Raw genomic sequence first — 20644 nt, 5'->3', positions numbered from 1 at the left:
CCAGCTATGTAAACTTGAACATTGATTTATCCTGCAATAGATGTGGTTCAATTGGTAACCTACATTTTTGTTTTCTTCTAATGCCTCTTAAGGGGAAAGTCATCTAAAACTATCCGAATGTAATCAGATTACGTTACTGAGTTTGGGTAATCCAAAAGTTACGTTACTGATTGCAATTTTGGACAGGTAACTAGTAACTGTAACGGATTACCCTGCGGCACTCAGGGTAGGGTTGGGTAGGTTACATTTAGAAAGTAACCTACCCAACCCTACCCTGAGTGCCGCAGCGGTCTAAGGCACTGCATCTCAGTCCTAGAGGCGTCACTACAGACCCTGGTTCGATCCTGGGCTGTATCACAACCGGCCGTGATCGGGAGTGCCATAGGGTGGCGCACAATTGTCTCAGCGTCGTTAGGGGAGGGTTTGGCCGGTGTAGGCCGTCATTGTAAATAAGAATTTGTTCTTAACTGGCTTCCGGAGATAAATAAAAATGTATTTAAAAAAAAAAACCTGGGTGGCTACTTTGAAGAATCTCAAATATAAAATATATTTTGATTTGTTTAACACTTTGTTTTTTATTACTACATGATTCCATGTGTTATTTCATAGTTTTGATGTCTTCACTATTATTCTACAATGTAGAAAATAGCAAAATAAAGAAAAACCCTTGAATGAGTAGGTGTGTCCAAACTCTTGACTGGTACTGTAGGTAGGGGTAAAGTGACTAGGCAACAGGATAGATAATAAACAGTAGAAGCCGCGTATCTGATGAGTCAAAAGAGTTAGTGCAAAAAAGGTAATTGCAAATTGTCCTGGTAGCTATTTGGTAACTATTTAGCAGTCTCATGGCTTGGGGGTAGAGCTGTTTAGGGTACTGTTGGCTCCAGACTTGGTGCATCGGTACTGCTTGCTGTGCGGTAGCAGAGAGAACAGTCTATGACTTGGGTGGCTGGAGTCTTTGACAATTTTTAGGGCCTTCCTTTGACATTACCTGGAATAGAGTAAGAGGTCCTGGATGGCAGGGAGCTAGGCCCCAGTAATGTACTGGGCCGTATGCGCTACCCTCTGTAGCGCCTTGCGGTCGAATGCCAAGCAGTTCACAGCAAACATAACCCCATTGGCCTCATGTGGGCAAGGTGGACAGGGGCTAGCCCACAAAAAGCCATAACAAGTCCACACCTACCAAATACGGGCTATCCCAGCATGGGCCAGCCCACATAAGCCCAACACAGTTAATCCCAACACTGGCTAGTCTACACTAAGTCCAAAACAGGCGAGCCCACACCAAGCCCAGCACGGGCTAGCCCACACCAAACCTAGCACGGGCTAGCCCACACCAAACCCAGCACGGGCCCTTGGGCTCAACGGGCCCTTGCCCTCACCAGATATGGCCTGCCCACACTGGGCAACACTGGGCAAATCCCTTGGGGACCAATCTGGAGCTGATGAGCAATGGCACAGCGGCCCAATGTGGGCAGCCTACATGGAGCCAATATTTTAGCCCGCATTGGACCCACAGTGTTCCAATATGGACATGTTTGCTGGGTTGCCATACCATGCGATGATGCAGCCAATCAATATGCTTTCAATGGTGCATCTGTAGAACTTTTTGAGGATCAAAGCCTATGTTGGTGGTATTAGAATAACGCCTATAACAATGTCTATGCATCCTTACTGATACAACTAGAAAAAATATGATAATGAAGAAATGTGTTTGTGATAAATCAGAAGTTACATAGCACACTGGTCAAAGCAACAGGGGCCAGTTGCTACAATGTATTCAGCCAGTAGGGTTTTATTTACACTAGAAATAGGGGAGGGAACAAGGAAGGGATTTAAGGCTGGATGAAATTCCGTTTCCGCTTTAGGGAGTGAAAATTGATTTGAGCAGACTTGACTTGACTTGAAAATCTATTTATTTCAGAGACCTACTCAACTTTTACAATATTGATTGTACTTTTGGATAAATTGTATCATGGCTACTTCGCCGCAAAAGTCGCCATCCTCTCCGTCGCCGACGACTCCGAAATCACCCTCTTCCAGAAAGAAAGATGACTCGTTCCTGGGAAAACTTGGAGGAACTTTAGTAAGAAGAAAGAAGGCAAAAGAAGGTACATTTCTGATCAAAACAATACTGTCACGACTGTGTGTAAACTTTACTTGCGTGAAGTAACATGTGTATAAAAAATTGTTTTAAACATCAGCAAAGCACAAGCAGAAAATACGTTTTTTATGGAACGACCGTGTAGCTCATTTTAATTAGCTAGTCGCTACAACATTGTTTCAGTCTGAGCAGAAAATACGTTGTGTAATGAAGTCACGCCTCGACCATTGTCTACTCTTCAGTCTGATTCTGTCAATTCGTTATTGGTAAAGGAATATCGCCATTGCCTGCTTTCCGAACTGCAAATTAATTGAAGAGATCAGAATGGAGTAGGGTACTACATACGCTTAAATATCAATAAACTAGCTTACACACTCTTATAGGATGTCTTGTAATTCAACGTTCTTGTATTGACCCGAGTTGGCCTGCAGGGCAGCCTGGGAGCGCATGCAGTGCCTAGTAGAGTTACTTACTGTAGCTGCAGGCTATGGTTGCCATGTAGAGTATGCTACTACTTCAGATGCAATTACTCAGGAATGAGGCAAGAGCAAACACAACGCCAGGAGCAGCTGTACTGCTAGTATATGTCCTTTATTTCACTGCTACAGGATTAACACACCTATAAAATGAACAAGTTGCCCATTGTTTTTCCTCAAGTTCACATTAAGTGGAAATGTTCCCTCTTCGTTTGTCCTGTTCAGAGTGCCCCTGATCTCCAGGGGGCCCCCAAAATGTGGTTGTCCGGCCCTGCACTTGTGTTATGATTGGTTTGTATCAATCAGAGTTCACAGGGCTGAGTGGTTGACACACTACAGCTGAGCCCTATCCCGTCTCTCCCTCACACACATCCACAGCGGAGCACACTGGCCAGGATGTCCGCAGTGTGTTCCTGGTGATTTGATGGAAAGCTTCTCTGGTCCCGCGTTGCGGCAGTATATTTAATTTGAAGCACTCCAACATTTTACGATGGGGAGGAAGAGAGGGGGCACGGCCTTGAACAAGCCTGTTGATTGGACCGCGGCGAGAGAGGGAGGAAAGGGCGAGAGAGAGTGTTAGAGACAGGACAGTGGATGTTAAGCAGGCTGGAGGAGAGGATGAGTCGGTGAAGGGAAGATGCTGGAAACTCAGAGAATGGAGAGATGGGCTGTCGAGCACTCTGCCCACCAGGTAAGACAGCCTGTTAGGATTCACCCACCCACTGCTGGAGCATGAGGAGAGGGAGGAGAAACACTGTGGCTGCATTTCAACCATCTAAAGTGGCGTCCTTTGCTGCTTTCCCTTCCTTCATTTACACATAGATGATGTTGCAGGATGGGTGTAAGCAATGTGTGGTGGATACCTACCAGGTATTTGCTTTCACCAATCCAGTTCCTTCACATCAGTTCATATGAAGGAAAGGAGACGAGGAATGGAGACCCAGTGTCTGTAGCAGGTCTGGGATAGGATTAGCACCCCAACTCATAGCATCACATGCTCTGTCTGTGAATCTCTGCTGGTCAAGCGGACATTGTTTATGGAGATTATTTAAATGTGTGATTGGGAGGGCAGTGATAATACCTGTGTTTTCTTGTAGACACGCTGATGCATGCAATTTTCAGTCATACAATTATTTCTGAGAGAAGGCATACAGTGCCCTCAAAGTATTCATACCCCTTTACTTATTCCACATATCAAATTTTATTTGTCACATATGCCGAATACTTTTAACCAACAATACAGTTCAAGAAATAGTTCAGAAAATATTCACTTAAAAGTAAAACTTAAAATTGACAATGAGGCTATATACAGAGGGTACCGGTTCCGAGTCAATGTGTGGGGGTCGGTGCTACAGGTTAGTCGAGGTAATTTGTACATGTAGAGAGGGATAAAGTGACTGCTCGGTTACAGCCTGAGTTAAAAATGGATTAAGTAGTTTTTTCTCACTCATCTACACACAATACCCCATAATGACAAAGTGAAAACATGTTTTGAGAAATGTTTGCTAATTCATTGAAAATGAAATGCATAAATATCTCATTTACATAAGTACTCACACCCCTGAGGCAATACTTTGTAGAAGCAGCTGTGAGTCTTTCTGGGTAAGTCTCGAAGAGCTTTCCACACCTGGATTGTGCAACATTTGCACAATCCCATTACTCTTTTCAAAATTCTTCAAGCTCTGTCAAATTGGTTGTTGATTATTCCTTGACAACCATTTTCAGGTCTTGCTGTAGATTTTTCCTTGACAACCATTTTCAGGTCTTGCTGTAGATTTTCAAGTAGATTTTAAGTCAACTGTAACTCAGCCACTCAGGAACATTCATTGTCTTCTTGGTAAGCAACTCCAGTGTAGATTTGGCCTTGTGTGTTAGGTTATTGTCCTGCTGAAAGGTGAATTCATCTCCCAGTGTCTGGTGAAAAAGACTGAACTAGAATTTTGCCTCTGCTTAGCTCCGTTTCTTTTTTTATCCTGAAAAACTCCCCAGTCCTTGGCGATTTTAAAATCATACCCATAACACTATGCAGTGATGAAAAAAGTACTCAATTGTCATACTTGAGTAAAAGTAAAGATACCCTTAATTTAAAAAAGACTCACGTGAAAGTTACCCAGTAATATACTACTTGAGTAAAAGTCTAAACGTATTTGGGTTTTAAATATACTTAAGTATCATAAGTAAATGGAATTGCTAGAATCTATTTAAGTAACAAAAGTAAAATTATAAACCAATTCAAATTCCCTATATTAAGCAAACCAGACAGCACAATTTTATTTAAATTAATTGGTGGTTAGCTGGGGGCACACTCCAACACTCAGACATAATTTACAAACGAAGCATTTGTGTTTAGAGAGTCCGCCAGATCAGAGGCAGTACGGATGGCCAGGGATGTTCTCTTGATAAGTGTGTGAAATGGACAATTTTTCTGTCAAAATGTAACGAGTACTTTTGGGTGTCAGGAAAAATGTATGGAGTAAAAAGTACATTATTTTCTTAAGGAATGTCGTAAAGTAAAAGTTGTCAAAAATATAAATAGTAAAGTACTTATGTAAAAATACTTTGAACTACTACTTAAGTACTTTACACCACTGCCACTATGTTTGAAAAAATGGAGAGTGGTACTCAGTAATGGTATATTGGATTTGCCCCAAACATAACACTTTGTATTCAGGACAAAAAGCGAATTGCTTTGCCACATTTTTTGCAGTATTACTTTAGTGCCATGTTGCAGATAGGATAACTGTTTTGGAATATTTGTATTCTGTACAGGCTTCCTTCTTTTCACTCTGTCAATTAGGTTAGTATTGCAGAGTAACTACAATGTTGATCCATCCTCAATTTTCTCCCTTCACAGCCATTAAACTCTCTCAGTTTTAAAGTCACCATTGGCCTCATTGTGAAATCCCTGAGCGGTTTCCTTCCTCTCCGGCAACTGAATTGGGAAGGACGTCTGTATCATTGTAGTGACTGGGTGAATTGATATTCTATCCAAAGTGTAATTAATAACTTCACCATGCTCAAAGGGATATTCAATGTCTGCTCCTATAACCGCCCCCCCATCTACCAATAGGTGCCCTTTGCGAGGCATTGGAAAACCTCCCTGGTCTTTGGTTGAATCTGTTTTTGAAATTCAAGCCTCGACTGACGGACCTTACAGATAATTGCATGTCCATTGATAAATTTTAAATTCAGGCTGTAACACAACAAAATCTGGAAAAAGTAAATACGTTTGTCGTACTGTCAAGGCACAGGATATTCTCCTTAGTCTTGATATGACGCTACACAGGCGGTCAGAATTAGGGCTGCTGATGGTGTTGATTAAGAGGATGTCATCCTTGCTGGGAAGGAAGGCTGAGAAATCCAGCACAGGATGTTCACACCACTACAGGTGTCACTGAAACTGACACGAAGCAGTATAGTGAAACGCATGCTTGGGCAGGGGTTGGTGGGAAACCAGGATGTTCTGTGTGATAAATAGGCTACTAAACAGGTGGGAAAAGTATATTGTCTTGGTTAACTGAGAACAGTGTCAGATCAGATAAAGCTGATTTAGGATCGGTGACACAGAAAGCTGAGGTGGTGCAGTGATCTAAGGAGAAAACGTGATATTGATTTAAGAATCAATTGTAGCTGCTGCTATTGATTTAAGAATACATAAGAATCATCCCCTTTAGAACACGTCTCCTCTGTTGTGAGATATAGCCTAGGGAGGAGGAGTGTACGGATGAGGGCCAATAAGTAGTAGACTATGAGGAAATGCCTGTCTGGAGGACAGAAGGGCATTACCTGGACTTGAGATAAAATTGCCGTGTTTTTCCAATGAGCAGCAGCTTCTAAGAAAATATTCCTTGACGAGTGAAACCACTTCCAGAAATAACCGCTACACCTCAATAATATACCATATTTGACATGATAAAGAAGGTAACGCCCGGTCCTGTGTTAGCGCTAGGCTATTTTGACCAAATAGTTGTGGTAGTAGTTAGCTAGTGTGTTAGTGGTGTGGGAACACTATTACAGTGCTATCATGTGCTGGTCCCTATCCTAGTAGTTGTCCCCCGCCTTAACAACAACCTCTCATTTCCCCTGACCCTCCGTGCTTATGTCTGCTGGATTGGCCATACTGGCTTAGCTAATGCTAAGAGCAGCAAAGGTACTGAGCAACATGAAACGTGTAGTAGCCTAAATTGTGGAAAGCACTTTTTTTTTTTGTCGAATTATCACAGTTAAAAAGGAGGCACAAACAGTAAGCCACTTACAACCTACGTGAATTTATAGTTGTGGCACTGAAAGATAGCGGTTTGAGAGGATGCCTTGTGAGTGACGTGACGTGCTCTCTTTTGCGTCTTCCCTCCCTACAGTGTCTGAGCTCCAGGAAGAGGGGATGAATGCCATCAACCTGCCCTTGAGCCCCACCCAATACGAGCTGGACCCAGAAGACACCATGCTAGGTAAGTGCAGTACAGTACAGTCCCCATCTGAGATCCCTGGCCATAGAAGATGAGACGCCTTGACACTGGCTATACCTACCTAATCTTGCTTTCCGTTCCTACAGAGGAGAATGAGGTCCGCACCATGGTCGACCCAAACTCCAAGAACGACCAGAAACTCCAGGAACTCCAGAAGGTGTTGATCGACTGGATCAATGATGTGTTGGTGGGGGAGAGGATCATCGTGAAGGACCTGGCTGAGGATCTATACGACGGGCAGGTTCTGCAGAAACTCTTTGGTGAAGAACAAGTCCATTTAATGGTTTTCCATCAAACTTAAAGGATCACTACTAGCGATCGCCTTCTCCCTCTGACCATTTTCTCTCAGGCCTTTCTCTCATTGTGCAAATGCCTGTATTTATGCTAAAGAAGACCCCTGACCAAATGTAATACATGCTGTTTTCTTTGTATATGTGTTTCAGAGAAGCTGGAGGGGGAGAAGCTAAACGTAGCTGAGGTGACCCAGTCGGAGATCGCCCAGAAACAGAAACTGCAGACGGTGCTGGAGAGGATCAATGACTCCATCAAGGTCTCTGCCAGGAGCATCAAATGGAACGTGGACTGTAAGTAGAGGCTGAGAACTAGGTCCTATTAATTAGGGCACACGGTAGCAAGACATTACGCAACGGAAAATGATAACAAGCGTTCTTATTGGACAGTCCCTCCGTGTTTCAGTCCATTTTCCTCTCTTTGGTGAGAGAGACTCAGCATACAGTAGTTGTTGAGTGAGCCCAAGTGGTCAGACAGGTGGAATACACGGGGGCTTCAGCTTGTTACACTGGTCGACGAGTCCATACACTGGTCGACGAGTCCATACACTGGTCGACGAGTCCATACACTGGTCGACGAGTCCATACACTGGTCGACGATCCTACAACTGGTCGACGAGTCCATACAACCTGGTCGACGAGTCCATACACTGGTCGTCGAGTCCATACACTGGTCGTCGAGTCCATACACTGGTCGTCGAGTCCATACACTGGTCGTCGAGTCCATACACTGGTCGTTGAGTTTTCTCTGCTTCCCATTGAGCCGTCTCTAATGGAGAAGGAATGTCTGTCCATACAGTACATTTCAGTAAAGCACTTTAGGTTTGCCTTGGTGTCTCCATTTTTATGAGGCTTTTAACAAGAATATGATAACACTGGTAATAGCATTCTAGCTTGTGTTTTATCATTAGCGTACATGTATGAGAAAAGGAAAGAGAGTTGTAGGGATGAACTGATTTGAGGGAAGTAGTCCAGAAATATACATATTCATTAAAGTTGGAACCCGTAGCGGTGAAACTGCCACGTCTGTTTGCAATATTCCAAACAACAAAGACGTGACTTAAAACGACAAACGCTGTTTTAATCATGGCACTTGATAGAAGAGCAGAGTATGTGCAATGTTTTATTTTTTGTATTACTTTGCTTTTCAAAAACCATAACAAATGCGCCAGGGGCAGCCAGTGGCGCTAATGTGGATCTCGGCTTACGGTAAGAGGTAAATGCATGACTACATCACGAAAGAGGAACACTTGTATGATATGATGGCGTTTTTGATCGAATTTACAGCAGAATTCTGTCAGCCGAGCGCTAACCAAATCAATGCGTCGGTCCCTGCTTTCAAGCTGAAGAAAACACTTAAGGGAGATGTAACACACACTTCTGTTCTGATCCTCTTAGGCTCAGAGGATCAGGCCGATATCAGAGGGCTTTTAGATACCGCTCCTTTAATTTAGCTTATTTTTATTAGGCAGGAATCAAAACATTGTTTCCTTCATTGATTGTTCTTCCAACCAATGAAAACTAAAGCAAATCCCCATTTCTGTCGGTCTCTTGCCCAGCGGTCCATGCTAAGAGTATAGTGGCCATTCTTCACCTGTTGGTGGCGCTATCTCAGCACTTCAGAGCACCAATCAGACTTCCTGATCACGTGTCCATCCAAGTAGTGGTGGTTCAGGTACTGTAAATCCTCTTATTTTGCTTGGTGCATAGTACACATGAATGAAACTTGATATAAGTCTGAGGTCATATACATGTTTTGTTACATGCTATAATAACTTTGCTATACATGCTTATAAATGCTGTTTTACGATAAATGGCAGTACTACAATACTTTATGTCAAATTATGTCAAATTATACAACGGGTGGGTCTAATCCTGAATGCTGATTGGTTAAAACCGCCTTCCAGCCGGTGTCTATTTCACAAGTTACCACCGGCTAAATCTATGACTGTTAAAATGCCTATTTACCCGGTTTCTTTTCCTGTTTTTTCTTTATTTTCTCTCAGAAAAGGGAGGGGATTCTGCAATCTCGCCAGATCCAGGAGGAGATCACGGGCAATACAGAGTAGGTCACTTTTTTTCTGATGGGATGAACCAGTCATTGAGAGAACACCCTCCTTCTCACTCGGTGTGAGAGCTCTGTTATGTTAGAAATAGGGATGGGTTCACGACAGCAGTAAACCACATACCACTGTCTTCCCCGAAACACAATGCAATCTCCTATTTACAATATGAAGTACTTTAATATAGATTTGTATCTCTCAAATGCAATCCCCTCTGTAGCCTTTATGAAATAACTGCATCCTATTAATAGGTTTTCAAGCACAATTATTTCACCAGTGTGTATGAACACAGTCGGCCATTGTGTAAACAGGGATGTGATGGTTCCTTGCCAGTGTAGCGTTGACCCAGCTGAGGTTGGAGCGGACCAGCAGGTCCAGAGCAGCTGGGGAGATTAGTGGGCGAGCAAAGCGCTCATATCATGGTCACGGTCACAGGGCTGTTATCATATGACCAGGACCGTTGCCCTGCCACTGCCATCAGGGATTACACCATGAAGAGAAAGGGTGCCGTTTCTTGTTGGCCCCTAAGCCATTCCTTGTTGGCCCTCTTTTGTGTGATAGCTGTTGGGATGTTGCAGCAGCCCCTTGACTCAACATGTAACAATGCCTAGTGGCCCATTTTGTTACTGTTCAGTAAGGTTAATCACTTGTGTACTCCAACAACATTACTGTATTCACCACCAACATTCCTCTGTATCAGGTTGATATGAATGTATCAATGGTATCTTTTAATTTTTTATTTAACTAGGCAAGTCAGTTAAGAACAAATTCTTATTTACAATGACGGCCTACCAAAAGGCCTCCTATGGGGGCCTGGGATTAATAATAAGTACATATAAATATAGGACAAGAGAGACAACACTATGTAAAGAGAGACCTAAGACAACAACATGGTAAGGAAACACAACAACATGGTAGCAGCACAAAACATGGTACAAACATTATTGGGCACAGACAACAGCACAAAGGGCAAGAAGGTAGAGACAACAATACATTACACAAAGCAGCTACAACTGTCAGTAAGAGTGTCCATGATTGAGTCTTTGAATGAAGAGTTTGAGAACTGTCCAGTTTGAGTGTTTGTTGCAGCTCGTTCCAGTCGCTAGCTGTGGCGAACTGAAAAGACAAGCGACCTAGGGATGTGTGTGCTTTGGGGACCTTTAACAGAATGTGACTGGCAGAATGGTTGTTGTATGTGGAGGATGAGGGCTGCAGTAGATATCTCAGATAGGGGGGAGTGAAGCCTAAGAGGGTTTTATAAATAAGCATCAACCAGTGGGTCTTGCGACGGGTATACAGAGATGACCAGTTTACAAAGGAGTATAGAGTGCAGTGATGTGTTCTATAAGGAGCATTGGTGGCAAATCTGATGGCCGAATGGTAAAGAACATCTAGCTGCTCGAGAGCACCCTTACCTGCTGATCTATAAATGACATCTCCGTAATCTAGCATGGGTAGGATGGTCATATGAATCAAGGTTATTTTGGACGCTGGGGTGAAGAGGAGTGATTACGATAGAGGAAGCCAAGTCTGGATTTAACTTTAGCCTGCAGCTTTCATATGTGCTGAGAGAAGGACAATGTACTGCCTAGCCATACTCCCAAGTACTTGTATGAGGTGACTACCTCAAGCTCTAAACCATCAGAGGTAGTAATAACACCTGTGGGAAGAGGGGCATTCTTCTTAACAAACCAGATTACCTTTGTTTTGGAGGTGTTCAGAACAAGATTAAAGGTAGTGAAAGCTTGTTGGACACTAAGAGAGCTTTGTTTTAGAGCATTTAACACAATATCCGGGGATGGGCCAGCTGAGTAGAAGACTACCATCTGCATATAAATGGATGAGAGCACTTCCTACTGCCTGAGCTATGTTGTTGATGAAAATTGAGAAGTGCGGGGGGCCTAGGATCGAGCCTTGGGGTACTCTCTTGGTGACAGGCAGTGGCTGAGACAGCAGATTTTGACTTTATGCACTGCACTCTTTGAGAGGTAGTTAGCAAACCAGGCCAAAGACCCATCAGAGACGCCAATACTCCTTAGCCGGCCCACAAGAATGGAATGGTCTACCGTATTAAAAGCTTTGGCCAAGTCAATAAAAATAACAGTACAACATTGCTTAGAATCAAGGGCAATGGTGACATCATTGAGGACCTTTTTAAGGTTGCAGTTACACATCCATAACCTGAGCGGAAACCAGATTGCATACCCGAAAGAATACTATAGACATCAAGGAAGCCAGTCAGTTGATTATTGACAAGTTTTTCCAACACTTGATAAATGGGGCATAATAAAAATAGGCCTATAACAGTTAGGATCAGCTTGATCTCCCCCTTTTAAATAAAGGACGAACCGTGGCTGCCTTCCAAGCAATGGGAACCTCCCCAGAAAGGAGTGACAGGCTTGGCGATGATGGGGGCAGCAACGTTAAAGAAGAAAGGGTCTAAACCATCTGATCCAGATGTTTTTTGGGGGTCAAGTTTAAGGCGCTCCTTTAGCACCTCGGACTCAGTGACTGCCTGCAGGGAGAAACGTTGTAGCGGGGCAGGGGAAGAAGAGGGAGACGCATCGGGGATAGTCGCATTAGAAGGGGTGGGAGATGAGGAAATGTTAAACGGGCAAGGAGGCATGGCTGAGTCAAATAGGAATCCAGACTTAATGAAGTGGTGATTTAAAGAGCTCAGCCTTGTGCTTCATGTCAGTAACAACCACATCATCAACATTAAGGGACATGGGCAACTGTGAGGAGGAGGGTTTATTCTCCAGGTCTTTAACTGTTTTCCAGAACTTCTTGGGGTAGACCCACAGAGAGGGAACTGCTCCTTAAAGTAACTAACTTTGGCCTTCCGGATAGCCTAAGTGCAGTTATTTCTCATTTGCCTGAACGAGAAACAGTCAGCCGGAGTATGTGTGTGCCGAGCCTGTCGCCAAATGCAATTCTTGAGGTGGAGTAACTCTACAAGATCCCAGTCGAACCAGGGGCTAGACCCAGTTGTTAATTCTCATTTTCTTTATGGGGGCGTGTTTGTTAACAATACCACTGAAAATATCAAGAAAAGAAGGTCCAAGCGTCTTCGACAGAGGGGATCAAGCTGATTCTATACCATTTTAGAGGCCAGTTCATGAAGGAAGTTTTTTAGTAAGTGTCTATGACAATCAAGACAAGTTGTTTCACTGAGCAGCCATTACAAACACAGGCTGTAAAACAGTGATCACTAAGGTCATTACAGAAAATTCCAGACTGATGCCTATCAGGAATATTTGTGAGCATTACATTGAGGAGAGTTGCCTTGTCTAGATGTTTGGAGTCATACCTTGTAGAATTGGTAATAATTTGAGAAAGATTTAGTAGTTGTAGAATAGTCCCTTTGTGGCTCACTTGGTAGAGCAAGGCGCTTGCAACGCCAGGGTTGTGGGTTTGATTCCCATGGGGGACCAGTATGAAAATGTACTCACTCACTACTGTAATTCGCTCTGGATAAGAGCGTCCGTCTGCTAAAATGTAAAGTAGGCTAATATGGACATTTTTAATGAAGTTCTTCGTGAGCTGTCCTTGAAGACCAAATCTTGTTTTGTCTTTCTCTTTTCCCTCAGGGCTTTATCTGGCAGACATGGTATGTCTTCTACTGGGTTTATTCTCTCCTAATGCATCTTTGAATCGGTCGCAGTAAATTTGACACTTTTTATTTTTTAAATCGCTGTTTTCAGTATATGACAACCTTGATGCTTTTTACCTAGTTTCTGTGAGTAACGGTATGACTGTTCTCTCCGTCCATTAAGAGCGAGATGCTTTCGACACCCTGTTTGATCACGCTCCAGACAAGCTCAATGTGGTAAAAAAGGTAGTGTGTGTTAATACTAGTAGTAGTAGAGTTTTCTGTTGTACTGTTGGCGTGCCTCACAGAACTGACTGCTGTTTCCACAGACTCTCATCACCTTTGTGAACAAACACTTGAACAAGCTCAATCTGGAGGTGGCTGAACTGGACACACAGGTACAGTATAAACTGGAATTACAGTTGAAGTCGGAAGTTTACATACACCTTAGCCAAATACATTTAAACTCAGTTTTTCACAATTCCTGACATTTAATCCTAGTAACCATTCCCTGTCTTAGGTCAGTTAGGATCACCACTTTATTTTAAGAATGTGAAATGTCAGAATAATAGTAGAGAGAATGATTTATTTCAGCTTTTATTTCTTTCATCACATTCCCAGTGGGTCAGAAGTTTACATACACTCAATTAGTATTTGGTAGCATTGCCTTTAAATTGTTTAACTTGGGTCAAACATTTCGGGTAGCCTTTCACAAGCTTCCCACAATAAGTTGGGTGAATTTTGGCCCACTTCATCCTGACAAAGCTAGTGTAATCGAGTCAGGTTTGTGGGCCTCCTTGCTCGCACACGCTTTTTCAGTTCTACCCACAAATATTCTAAAGGATTGAGGTCAGGGCTTTGTGATGGCCACTCTAATACCTTGACTTTGTTGTCCTTAAACCATTTTGCCACAACTTTGGAAGTATGATTGGGGTCTTTGTCCATTTGGAAGACACATTTGCGACCAAGCTTTAACTTCCTGACTAATGTCTTGAGATGTTGCTTCAATATATCCACATCATTTCCCCTCATGATGCCATCTATTTTGTGAAGTGCACCAGTCCCTCCTGCAGCAAAACACCCCCACAACATGATGCTGCCACCCCCGTGCTTCACGGTTGAGATGGTGTTCTTCGGCTTGCAAGGCTCCCCCTTTTTCCTCCAAACATAACGATGGTCATTATGGCCAAACAGTTCTATTTTTTTGTTTCATTAGACCAGAGGACATTTCTCCAAAAAGTACGATCTTTGTCCCCATGTGCAGTTGCAAACCATAGTCTGGCTTTTTTTATGCCGGTTTTGGAGTAGTGGCTTCTTCCTTGCTGAGCGGCCTTTCAGGTTATGTCGATATAGGACTCGTTTTACTGTGGATATAGATACTTTTGTACCTGTTTCCTCCAGCATCTTCACATGGTCCTTTGCTGTTGTTCTGGGATTGATTTGCACTTTTCGCACCAAAGTACATTCATCTCTAGGAGACAGAATGCATCTCCTTCCTGAGTGGTATGACGGTTGCGTGGTCCCATGGTGTTTATACATGCGTACTATTGTTGGTACAGATGAACGTGGTATCTTTAGGTGTTTGGAAAACGCTCCCAAGGATGAATCAGACTTGTGGAGGTCTACAATTGATTTATTTGGATTTTCCCATGATATCAAGCAAAGAGGCACTGAGTTTGAAGGTAGGCCTTGAAATACATCCACAGGTACACCTCCAATTGACTCAAATGATGTCAATTAGCCTAACAGAAGCTTCCAAAGACATTACATCATTTCCTGGAATTTCCAAGCTGTTTAAAGGCACAGTCAATTTAGTGTATGTAAACTTCTGACCCACTGGAATTGAGATTAAGTGAAATAATCTGTCTGTAAACAATTGTTGGAAAAATGACTTGTCATGCACGAAGTAGATGTCCTAACCGACTTGCCAAAACTAGAGTTTGTTAACAAGAAATTTGTGGAGTGGTTGAAAAACGAGTTTTAATGACTCCAACCTAAGTGTATGGAAACTTCCCGACTTCAACTGTATCTAATTAGAATCATACCTCTTGTATATTGATATGAATAAGCATGTTTTTTTTTATTCTTTAGTTTGCTGACGGTGTTTACCTTGTTCTGCTGATGGGATTGCTGGAGGGCTACTTTGTTCCACTCTATAATTTCTTCCTGACTCCTGAGAACTTTGAACAACAGGTATGTTGACATTTACTCTCCATTTTTCCAAATTCTATATTTCTGCTGTGTGGTACACTTTAATGACAGTGAACACACTAGTCTTTGTTTTGTTCTGTTTCATACATTTCCAGCAAATTATTGTATTTTCAGGCCCTAATTGTTTAATTCAAACATTTGCATCATTTTTTAATTCAAGATTGCTAATCCCTCAGTGATTAATTATATTTGCTGATATTGGTATTTATCATGAAGATTATTCCATATTGTCAGACAGACAATGTGCAACCCAAATCCTCTTGACGGCTATTCTTAGCAGGCTTTCTAAAGGGATGCCCTGTCAGGCCTGAGACTGGGTCCTCTCCAGCAGGCTATGCCAGGCAGTGGGCACCCGGCAGGCAGCATCTGTAATCTGCTCCTGCACAGAAAATCAATAAGTGGCCAGGAGATTAGCGCTAATGCAGGGAGAGGGGGGGGGGGGGAGAAGGGACAAGGGGTCTTTTTAGGGACAGCTGCTATATAGGAGTCCCTGGTACTCGCCTGAAGGAATCCTCCAATGGTCAGTCTCGGTATTGCTTGATTTTTAACTCTTGTTCTTCCTTTTCTTTCGCTCTCTCACTCTTTCTTCTGTCTCAAGCGCTCTCTTTCTCTTAAGCTTTGGCTACTAATTATCCACTCCATATTTTTTAAATTGCCTTCACCTCCTAGCTGATCTGTTCTAAGGCTTCCCACATCCTGTACTGACACTCAGTACCACACTTTTACATGAACCAAACAACAACCAAATTCTGATAGAACCCCCTCCCCCTCCTTTTTGCCTGGTGCCGAGTGACTGTTTGTCCAGCTGTAAAGAGCTTATGGGTTTATTGAGCTGATGTTTACACACCTAGGAACCTGTGGTAGGGGAACTGTAATGACTTGTGTGAATTGTATAGGTGTGTTATGGTTTGGGAGCTGTTTCCTCGTACTCTAGGCCTACCTGTGTGTCTTGCTCTTCTGTTGTGTAATGTTGCTGTCATTGTCCTTCTCATGCAGGTGCACAATGTGTCCTTCTCTTTTGAGCTGATGCAAGATGGAGGTTTGGAGAGACCCAAACCTAGACCTGAAGGTAGGTGTTCTCCTTAAAGATGCTGTTTATATAGTTCCCACGGACAATTATGTTTTGTTTTACTTTTACATTTTTTTTGTCCTTTTTCTTATTTTTAAGAAGACTGATTCTGGAAATTTGGTGCAAAACCATGATGATGGCGCAATACATTTGCCTCCTAATTTAAAGTCCAGTATTTTTTGGTGAGAATTCTGTCAGGCAGTAAGCCCTGAAAGCAAAACTTATGTGAGAATATTGTTGTATGTTCCATTCGAACTGTTCCGAGAGAATTGGCTATATGCTCATCTCCGGTACAAATCCATTCAGTGAATCTTAAATGCCACACTTTGCTAAACTAAAATAAAAGCACTACACACCAAGCCCCTTTGTGGATATGTTTACTTGTTGGGGTTTGTGTGTGTTTACGTGACGTCTTTGTTAGTTTGTCCTTAGTATTATGTAGTAGTGTGTCTGTGAATGCGTGTTGAAACACATTCATGGTCGGTGTACCTTTTTCATTGGCAGTGTTGCACCTGAATCATTTCTCATGGTCAAAACATTTCCTTTATACCGCATATCCTGATCGAGTCAATACCAGTCAAATATTTTTTTTATTGAATTCTATCAAAACATTTCTTTTTTCAGAGAGATTGCTGTTTGTGTTTATTCAAATGTTATTAATTCCCTTATTTCCCAGATATCGTGAACTGTGACCTCAAGTCAACCCTGAGGGTGCTTTACAACCTCTTCACCAGGTACAGAAACGTGGAGTGAATATGCTGTGTTGGGGGGTGACTCATTTTATGGGGTATCACATTCAGGTTTCAAGCATTTCTCCCCAATTACATGCTTCAAATGAGGTTGTCCCTTGCAAAGAACACTACGAACCAATTCAGGACATTCAGCATTGGTATTATCAATATTTTTTTATAGATTCCATTATTCCAAATATTTTATGTGCTATAATAATAACTTCTACTATTGTATGTGCTGTTTGCCATTTTAAAATACACTACATACTGTATCTATTTTTGTTTCTTACATGAATGCATATTAGTCTAAGTAAAAACAGTCATTGTATGATTGGTATTTTAATGATGTTTTTTTATTGATGAAAATTCCATTTATTTTTTTTTCTTAATTAATGTCATATTTCAAAAGGTTGATATACTGATGACATTTCTTCATGTTTCCTTCGCTAAAGCTTGTTTCGTTTATTTACTACACAAATGTTTGTTAACCTATATTTATTGTTCTTTTGTGTGCACCTGACCTTCTCATTCACTTAGCTGTTTTCTACTTTCACTAGTAGATAAGTGCCTTTTTAAAATAAGAAATACTGTACTGCATGCCATTATTAGGAAGACACCACTTAAAGTGCTGACTGTGATTGAATATGCTCTTTTACTTTATTCTCAAAACTGCTTTGCATGTATCATATATGTTAAATGTTTTAATAACCGCAAACTGAAATTCCCAAAAATTTGGAACGTTAAAACAAACGGAAGGTCTCCCTCACGGTAACACTTTGTTTGGATAGTCCATCTGTAGATGTTCTACAGCAGTGGTCACCAACCTTTTTGGAGTCCATCAGTTTCTGAGTCAAAATGCAAGCCGAGATCTACTGTAAAAAACTTAAATAAAAAAACTTAAACATAAGCCCATGCAACATCACCCTATTTAAAAACAACACCGTATTAATGAGGTTTGTACAGTAGGCTATTGGCCCAGAACATTATCACTGCATATTGGCTTTGCTTGAATTTGCCCTGCCAATGCATTCTTATTCTCAGACCATTAATAAAATATATATATTTGATGTAGGCTATAGGATCACACCAATAGATCAGTTGTTGTAATTCTTGTGAAGCACAGCTGAGTGAGCGTACATTTTACATAATTCACTTTTTACTGGTTTCACGGTGCCTGCATCTGATGGTCAGTCTCAGTGGAGGGAGAGAGCAGCAGACTGAGGGTCCGCTTCTCAACATCACTCCGCTCTCCCTTTCCTCCGCTGACACTGACCAAAAAGGGACACCGTCTTCCAGCTGATGGCGAAACTCGAGTCGCACCCCATTATTTCATGTTACTCCTATGAACAAAGAAAGTGAAATATTCCTTGATATTAAAAAAGACAGAAGCCGCTAATAATAACGCAGGCCTACCGATACACTTTCCTACTCATGCTTTGCTGTATTTGTTGAGTCCCTCTCTGGTCATGGTTTTAAACGTTTAGAAATCTTACAGCATAAACTTTTCCGTAGCGTTCTTTTACGCCTGCTACTTTACTGCAGACATGTCATTCTGAGCCATTCGATTGGCCAGTGGTAGACCTACACTTCACTTGATTTGCTCCCAACGGGAATGCATAGTTTGTACCTTCAGACAAATGAAATGGGAACACGTCGCCGGCCGGCATACATGGCAGCTGAATCGAGTGCGTCTACCACTGACAGCGCGAGATGAATTAATAAAATAGGAACGCAAGGCTTACCGCTGTTTTTTTGTTTGTTTACAGAAACGTTGGGCGATAGACTAGGAATGCCTTGGAGACCACTGCTCTATAGACTATCAGTAACATTTCCACTACAGTGCATTCGGAAAGTATTCAGACCCTTTGACGTTTTCCACATTTTGTTACATTACAACCTTATTCTAAAATGGATTAAATAGTTTTCCCCCCTCATCAATCTATACACAATACCCCATAATGACAAAGCAAAAACAGGTTTATCACATTTACATAAGTATTCAGAACCGCTTTGTCATTAAGGAGTATTGTGTGTAGATTGAGGGAACAAATAATCTATTTTAGAAAAAGGATAACGTAACAAAACGTGAAAAAAGGGAAGGGGTCTGAATCCTTCCTGAATGCACTGTACCTACTAATCATATCCTTAACCCTGACCGTAACCTTATCAACAAATAGTCATACTATCCGTAGAGCATCTACAGATGGATAATCCGGACTATCCAAATAGTGTGACCTCGCTCACTAATGTCTTAAAGATTTGTAAAATGTGTGAGAATTGGGGTTTTTGCAAACACTTTCAAATGATATACACTACAAGCTTTTGCATTTTGAGTTAATTCATCCATAGTTTGTATTACTCATCTGTTAATTCTGAAATAAAACATTGTCTGTGGATATTATGGTGATTGAATGTTATTCCATTACTGCGATGTTACCAGCGGCCTCACTTCCCTCCTACAGAATAGGATATTTTGGAAAGCTGAGGTTTGATCAGAGCAGTATTTGTAGCGGGTCTCAGCCTTTCCTGTCATATATTTTTACAATAGAGCTGAGTGACATCTACAATACTATTAAAGATTGTCAGCTCTGCAATACTATTAAAGATTGGGAGCAGGTGGTCACTGTTGGGAAAACGCCAGAAAAACAAGGTTCTTTCTGTATTTGATCATTTAAAGGTTAAAGTAAACCAGTGCATCAATGTACCAGGTCGTGTATGTTAGTGTAAACTATATGATATTTGGTTGTCCCTGTAAGAATAGGGTAGAGCTGTGCTTTATTTCTCAGTTGAAGCTAGATGGCAGTCCGGCTAGTATGAAGCCACTACGACCATAATAACGTTAGTTTCCAATTGCTCTGCCTCTGACACATTCACTACTGAGCTATTATCACTAAAGCTAAGGGAGAGAGCTTTCAGTACATTTGAGTACACTTCCACCCTATAGAGAGAAAATAACAGAAAACGACAGCAGAGTAATTGACTGGTCGTGTAAGGTGCCCTGACTGCTGAATACTAGTGTTATCCCCATTAGAGGGTAATTACCCCTATCTCTCTCCCTCTACATCCCTCTCCCCTTTATTCCTTTCATTACTTTTCCTCACAGCAGAGCTAGTGTTTGTGCATCTGCCGAGTCTCTGCCTCTCGTACCTCACCTTTTAGCAGGCGTAAGAGTATAGAGCGTACAGCAGAGGAAGAGAAGGGACCATTGGCAGAGATGTGAAGAAGAAAATTTGATACCTTTGGCCTCCTTTATTTAATTGTGAGGATTGATCATTCATTTTTGGAAAAAGCTGAACACATGTAGGCTAAACACCATAACTCCATAGAAACACACACAATGTCTGCTCTGTTAGGCCGTTTCGCTAGGGGTCATGTAACCTGGCTGCCCTCTCTCCTTCAAGTGTTGGGATTTTCACATGCTGCTAAGAAAGAAGGGCCACATCAAAGGCTGAGGCATTCACCCGTAACATCACAAGCAGCCCTGTGGACTATGAATCAGAGAGACGATTGGTGCACAAACATTCATGTATTTACTGTGCATTTGGAAAGTATCCAGACCCCTTGACTTTTTCCACATTTTGATATGTTACAGCCTTTTTCTAAAATGGATAAAAACATTTTCCTCGTCAATCTACACACAAT

General features: G+C 41.9%; 1 protein-coding gene across 1 annotated transcript; it reads left to right on the top strand.

Annotated features, from left to right (window-relative positions):
* The first annotated feature begins 1839 nt into the window (after window positions 1–1839).
* LOC111952884 (alpha-parvin) lies at window positions 1840–19398 on the top strand. Its single transcript, XM_023971872.2, has 12 exons — window positions 1840–2111; window positions 6939–7028; window positions 7133–7306; window positions 7490–7630; window positions 8896–9011; window positions 9343–9401; window positions 12990–13009; window positions 13176–13237; window positions 13321–13389; window positions 15083–15184; window positions 16199–16271; window positions 16948–19398. The coding sequence occupies exons 1-12, from the start codon at window positions 1976–1978 to the stop codon at window positions 17022–17024; spliced, it is 1119 nt and encodes a 372-aa protein (XP_023827640.1). The 5' UTR covers window positions 1840–1975; the 3' UTR covers window positions 17025–19398.
* The last annotated feature ends 1246 nt before the right edge of the window (window positions 19399–20644 follow it).

The sequence above is a fragment of the Salvelinus sp. IW2-2015 genome, linkage group LG26 (assembly GCF_002910315.2).
Source record: "Salvelinus sp. IW2-2015 linkage group LG26, ASM291031v2, whole genome shotgun sequence".
NCBI classification, from domain to species: Eukaryota; Metazoa; Chordata; class Actinopteri; order Salmoniformes; family Salmonidae; genus Salvelinus; species Salvelinus sp. IW2-2015.
Note: the sequence above shows the minus strand (reverse complement) of the source record. Positions and strands in the feature narration are given on the sequence as shown.

What these genes read in the sequence shown, in the direction of transcription:
- LOC111952884 (XM_023971872.2), top strand. Translation starts at nt 1,976, where the DNA reads ATGGCTACTTCGCCGCAAAAGTCGCCATCCTCTCCGTCGCCGACGACT. An exon ending in TGGCTGAACTGGACACACAG is followed by an intron (nt 13,390 to 15,082) that starts GTACAGTATAAA and finishes TTTATTCTTTAG; the next exon opens with TTTGCTGACGGTGTTTACCT. An exon ending in CTGAGAACTTTGAACAACAG is followed by an intron (nt 15,185 to 16,198) that starts GTATGTTGACAT and finishes CTTCTCATGCAG; the next exon opens with GTGCACAATGTGTCCTTCTC.